Source organism: Papaver somniferum, chromosome 6, assembly GCF_003573695.1.
Source record: "Papaver somniferum cultivar HN1 chromosome 6, ASM357369v1, whole genome shotgun sequence".
NCBI lineage: Eukaryota > Viridiplantae > Streptophyta > Magnoliopsida > Ranunculales > Papaveraceae > Papaver > Papaver somniferum.
The window spans coordinates 104,924,601-104,930,712 of NC_039363.1; the positions used below are offsets into that span (position 1 = coordinate 104,924,601).

At 35.2% G+C, this 6,112-nt stretch overlaps 1 protein-coding gene across 1 annotated transcript; it reads left to right on the forward strand.

Moving 5' to 3' along the window:
- The first annotated feature begins 4,900 nt into the window (after positions 1–4,900).
- On the forward strand, positions 4,901–5,472 carry LOC113291242. Its single transcript, XM_026540799.1, has 2 exons — positions 4,901–5,036; positions 5,120–5,472. The coding sequence occupies exons 1-2, from the start codon at positions 4,901–4,903 to the stop codon at positions 5,470–5,472; spliced, it is 489 nt and encodes a 162-aa protein (XP_026396584.1).
- The last annotated feature ends 640 nt before the right edge of the window (positions 5,473–6,112 follow it).

Sequence of the window (6,112 nt, forward strand, 5' to 3'; positions counted from 1 at the left end):
GATTATAGGGGATTTACAAGTCTTCAAATTGGGATGTAAAACAATTGCTAAGGAGATTCCTGCCTTCAATACACTCAATCTCAGAGTTGAACAACCCAGTGATGTTGGTTCTCCTATTTCTAATGGTAGTATTAGAATGGAAATAATAATTGTTCTGGTCTCTTACGGTGATTACTTTTTCTTTACCTTTTATCTTCAGTAACAATTGATGGGATCTACTACACAATTTTGAGTTGCAGTTTCTTAGTTTTTATATTTCTATTGATGTTTTGTTTCTTTTCGTTGTCAAACTGAATCTGCTTCTTTGTCAGAATCAGGAGTATATTTGTCATTGTGATAATACTAGTGTGTGCCAAGTCAACTAGTCAATGTTGACTTGACATGTGTCCAGCTTTTACAGATATTGTATTATGTCCCATCCATATAAAACTCTTTGTAATAATTTTGGATAGGTTAACACATTATTCTCTAATAACAAGTAAAGGTTTTCTCAGACCAAGGAGAAGATGCCTGGAGACAACTAAATTTTACTTGGTTGTGTTTCTCTTTTGTTTGGTTTTACTTTATTTGTTACCATGTGATGGTGTGATTGAGTTTAGTCTTGTTGTAAATAAGAAGCTCATCGTGTTGTGTGTACTGTTTAATTTTGTTGCGTTCGTGTCTATAAAATTATGTAATGTCTAGCATGTCGCTTTGTTCCATGTTAAAAATTTCAGAGAGTTTCTTAATTTGCATCCGAGACGTTTTGGTTTATCATAACAAAGACCAACACCGGAGTAAATAAGGTGGGGCGATTTTCTATTGGTGGTGCGATCTAACTGTTTTTGGGTTTTGTGCTTTTTTCTCAGCCGTCAAGTAGTATGGAGACGAAGGCTCCACCACTTTTTCCGCCGCTATCATCTATCTCCCAGGAGGTAGCTGGCTCTTCTATGAGAGATTTTCATGGATCTGATTTTCCTTCGATTCCTGGTACTGCTAGTGTTACTTCTGCAGTTGATTCACTTCCAGTAGATCCATCTAAGACTTGGTCTTCATCTCTTTTTCCGTCAAAGAAGAATGTTTCTCAGGAGGCTACTATGAAGTTTGTTCCCACTAATCTGGTTAACGGAGAACGGGTGGTTTCTATTAAGGGTGTCGATCTTGATTCTAAAATCAAGATATATGAAAATCTGGTGGTTGGTATTTTTGTTGGTAAACTTTAGGCTTATTCTCTGGTGAAGAGGGTTGTTGAACGTGTATGGAAACCTAAAGGTAATTTTACCCTCACTATTCATGGTGAATCTGCGCTTATCTTTGATTTTGATAATAATGAGGATAGGTTTACTGCCTTTGAGCATGGTTATTTATATATTTCAAATCAATTGTTCCTGGTGCAACCTTGGCATCCAGATATTGAGAGTGAAATTTTTGAATTGAAATCAGTACCTATTTGGGTTAATCTGAGAAAGGTTCCTTTATATATTTGGGATACGGGTGGATTGAGTAGTATTGCTAGTTATCTGGGAAGACCTATGATGATGGATAATCAAACCTTAACTAGATAAAGAATTATTTATGCTCGTATATGTGTTGAAGTAGATGTTATGTTCAATTACCCTACTTCTATTCCAATTGTGGTTGATGGTGTAAAGAAATTTTCTGTGGATGTTGAATATTCTTGGAATCCACCTAAATGTACTCATTGCCAAGTCTTTGGTCATACTCAAAATGGTTGTTCTAAGTATAAATTTGAGAAAGCAATGGAAGATGTTGTTGCTATTGAGAAGAAAAAACAACAAGTCAAGGAGGTGTGGGTAGTAAAGCAGACTAACGTCCTTAAAAGAGCTAGAAATCCTTCTACTGAAGATGAAGTTGCTATTACTGATGCTAGTGAAACAGATTCTCTGACATCTATGAGCGATGATGAAAATCCCAGTCCTATGGATAATTTGGTGCAAAAAGGCTCTTTACAAGTCAATAATCAATTTGAAGTGTTAAACTCTTCTAGACTTTTGATGGATATTACTCATAATTTGCTTGATTCTGTAGGTGAAGTCAATAACTCTAAAGGTTCAAGTTCTTCTGGTGGCACTGATGTACCTCCTGGTCCTACAACAAAATCTCATTTTAATATCAATCCTTCTGCTTCAATTTCTACTACTTCAGGGCTGCAGGTTAGATCTACTGATCCTAAAAAGGTCAGTAGGTTGAAGAATCCTAACATCCATCCTATTCAAAATATTTAAAACTGCTGCTTGGAATATAAGAGGGTTGAATGAACCTCTTAAACAAGTGGAGGTAAGTAGGTTAATTAGAGATAATAAGTTGTCCATCTTGGGCTTAATAGAAACTCATGTTAAGAATAACAATCCCAATAAAGATAGTATAAGAAATAATATTCACCATTGGTGGATATTTGTAGATAATTATTTGAATAATGAAGATGGCAGAATTTGGGTTGGTTGGAACCCTCTGGAGGTTTCTGTCACTACTTTACATACTTCTTCTCAGGCTATTTTCCTTGATGTCTCTACTGTTAGTGGGATTAATTTTGTACTAACTGTTGTTTATGCTTTCAATTACCCTGATCAGAGGGTTGCTTTATGGAATGAATTAACTGCTTTTGCTGATTTTAATGATAGACCTTGGATAGTCATGGGAGATTTTAACTGTATTCTCTATTCTCATGACAAAGTTGGAGGGGAAGAGGTTACTTATAGTCAAATAAATGATTTTCAAAATTGTGTTAACTCTGTTTGTTTGTTTGATCTCCATTATTCTGGCTGCTTCTTCACTTGGTGGAATCAACAGCAAGGTCCTGAGAGAATTGCTTCTAAATTGGATAGAGTGCTTGTCAACTTGGAGTGGATAAATATCTTTAAGGATTATAAACCTGACTTCTTAACTCAAGGTATTTCGGATCATTCTCCAGTTGTTGCTATGGTTTTTGAGAAAATAAAACATGGTCCCCCTCCCTTTAGATTTTACAATTTTATTACTGAAGAACCTGATTTTATGGAGCTAGTCAAAAACAATTGGCAACTTAAATTTCAAGGTAGCCCTATGTTTGTTCTTGTTTCTAAATTAAGAAGACTTAAGAAAATTCTCGTTCAATGGAAAAAAGAGAGGTTCCAATATATGTCTACTAAAGTTTCAGAAGATAAAAAGGAAATGCAGAATGTTCAAAAGCAAGTTCAAGATTCTCCTTTATGTCCTCAGCTTGCTAGGAATGAAAGAATTGATGTTCATAAGTATGCTACTCTAGTTAAATATGAAGAATCTATGCTTAAACAGAAATCTAGAGTTCAGTTGTTAGATCTTGGGGACTCTAATTCTGTCAAAGAAAGAAGATCTAGGAATAATATTTGAACTTTAACTTCTTCTTCTGGTGAAGTTCTTGATGAAGATGAGCCTATTTCTAGAGAGTGCATTGATTTCTACTCTGAGTTATTTGATGAGCATGGCACTAAGACTAGTAATAGTGATATTATTGATAATCTGAATTTCAGTTCTCTAGTTAATCCTTCAGCTGCGGAAGATCTTATAAAGGAAGTTACTAGAGATGAAATTGTTATTGCTCTTTCTTCTATTGGTTCTAACAAAGCTCCAGGTCCTGATGGCTTTTCAAGTCATTTTTCAAACATTGTTGGTCTATTGTTGGGGATGACTTTGCTGATGCTATTCAAAACTTCTTTGCCAATTCTAAAATGTTAAAGGAGATCACATCACTTTCTTAACTTTGGTTTCTAAAATGTGATAATCCTTCTAGTGCTACAGATTTTAGACATATTGCCTGTTGTAATATTACATATAAATGCATAGCTAAAATTATCTCTATCAGAATGAAGAGAATCTTAGAGGACTTAATAAGTGCAAATCAATCTTCTTTTGTCCCTGGTAGAGCAATTCAAGACAATATTTTGGTGGCTCATGAAGTAGTGAGAAACTATCATAGGACTTCTGGTACCCCTAGATGTGCTTTGAAGATTGATCTTAAGAAGGCTTTTGATACTGTGAGCTGGAAAGGAGTCATTGACATTATGAAGAAGATGGAGTTTCCTGATCAATTTTTACAGTGGATATTTCTTTGTATGTCTACTACTAAATACTATATTCTTATTAATTGGCCTCCTCATGGCTTCTTTGGTGCTTCGAGAGGCTTAAAACAAGGATGTACTTTATCTCCTTATTTATTTGTCATTGTTATGGAAGTCTTCAACAACATTCTTCTTCATTATGTGAATCAAGGAAAATATGGATTTCATCCTAGGTGTGCTTTAACTAAGCTTAATCATTTATGTTTTGTTGATGATGTTCTGGTATTTTTCAAAGGAAATATTGAAGCTGCCACAGTTCTTAAAACTTGTTTAGATGATTTCAGTAGATGCTCTGGGCTTCAAGTGAATTATCAGAAGACTTCTTTATATGCTTCTGCTATAGATTCTTCTTTGTTCTCTGATATCACTGCTTGTCTCAATTGTAAGTCTAGTGAGCTTCCTGTCAGGTACCTTGGACTGCCTTTACTTTCTACTAGACTCTCCTATGCTGATTGCTTAAGATAGAATTAAGTCTTGGAAAGCTAAGCACTTAGATTTTCCTGGTAGAGTGAGACTTATAAAAGTTGTGCTTACTGGTGTGGTTCATTTTTGGATGTCCTGCTTCATCCTACCTCAAAGAGATCTGCTTGAATTAGCTAGCATTTTTAAAATATTTCTATGGTCTGGATCTGACTTAGGTAAGAAGCATAACCCTATAATCTAGATTACTATTTTTTTACCTCTTGAGGTCTTGGTATTAAGGACCTTGCTGCTTCTAAAATTGCTTGTAACTTGAGACATATTTGGGATCTTGTATCTGGTAAGAATTCTATATGGACAAATTGGGTTAAGGAAAATCTGATTAAACACAAGAATTTTGGGAGATGAAGACTCCTCATGATTCTACTTGGTTATGGAGGAGGGTTATTGAAAATAGACCTATTGCTAGGAAGCTTCTTGGTTCTATGATTGGTGATGGGGCTAGTACTTCATTTCTTCAAGATAATTGGCATCCCAAAGGCAAACTTTCAGAGTGGCTTGAACCTGATATTATCTCTCAGTACTTCCCTAACATTAATGCCTTGTGTCTGATTATTTGGTAGATGGTACTTGGATTTTCCCTTCCCCTTGCTCTGATAATGCACTAACTTCTTTCCACCAAATCTCAATAGTGGATATAAATGTAAATGAAAAAGATCTTGTTGTGTGGAGACCTAGTACTTCAGAGAAGTTTACTATGAAAGACACTTATAAGGCTATTTTTCCTCATGGTGACCCTATCTTTTGGCACTATATTGTCTGGTTCAAGCTACATATTCCTAGACATTCCTTGATTGCTTGGGTGGCTCTTTATGGACGACTGAAGACAAGAGATAAACTTATTAAACGGGGAGTTAGTGAAAATGAAAACTGTGTTCTGTGTGACACTGGTAGAGAATCTGAAGCTCGTCCATGAATGCCCTTTTTCTGCTATTATCTGGTCTGGATTGCTTCTTAAAATGGGTTATAACAGAGGTCCTTCTTCTTCTTGGGAGGTTGAAATTCAATGGTGCATTACTTTCTTTGAAGGAAATGATCTGATTAGCTCAATTAAAAAGGTTGTGTTTATTGAATTCATCTACCAGATCTGGAGGGAGAGGAATAACATGATTTTTTCTGCTAAAAAGCAATCTTCCCATCAGGTCAGTCTTCTCATTGTAAAAGATATTCAACTGAAATTGAATGCTCATCTTAGAAGTATTAGTGATACTCCTGAAAACAGAAGATTTTTGCAGAACTGGAATGTTGAATGCACTTTTACTGTCAAAATATGGAAGCAGTGTATTTGGTTGGGGCCTGAGGAGGATGAAGTTATGATTAACACAGATGTATCTCTCAAGGAAACTACTGCTGGTTTTGGTGCTATTCTGAGAGACCATAAGAACTATAATTTTGGGCATACCAAAATCTTCCAAGGCATACTTAATGAAGACAAAAAAAGGTTGTGAAATAGCAAAATCATATAATCCCTTAACCCACATTTTTTTAATGGAAAATCTGCCCTTTACGTATTAGTGTTAATAATCTTGATTAGTGATTAAATATTTTGTTTGGTG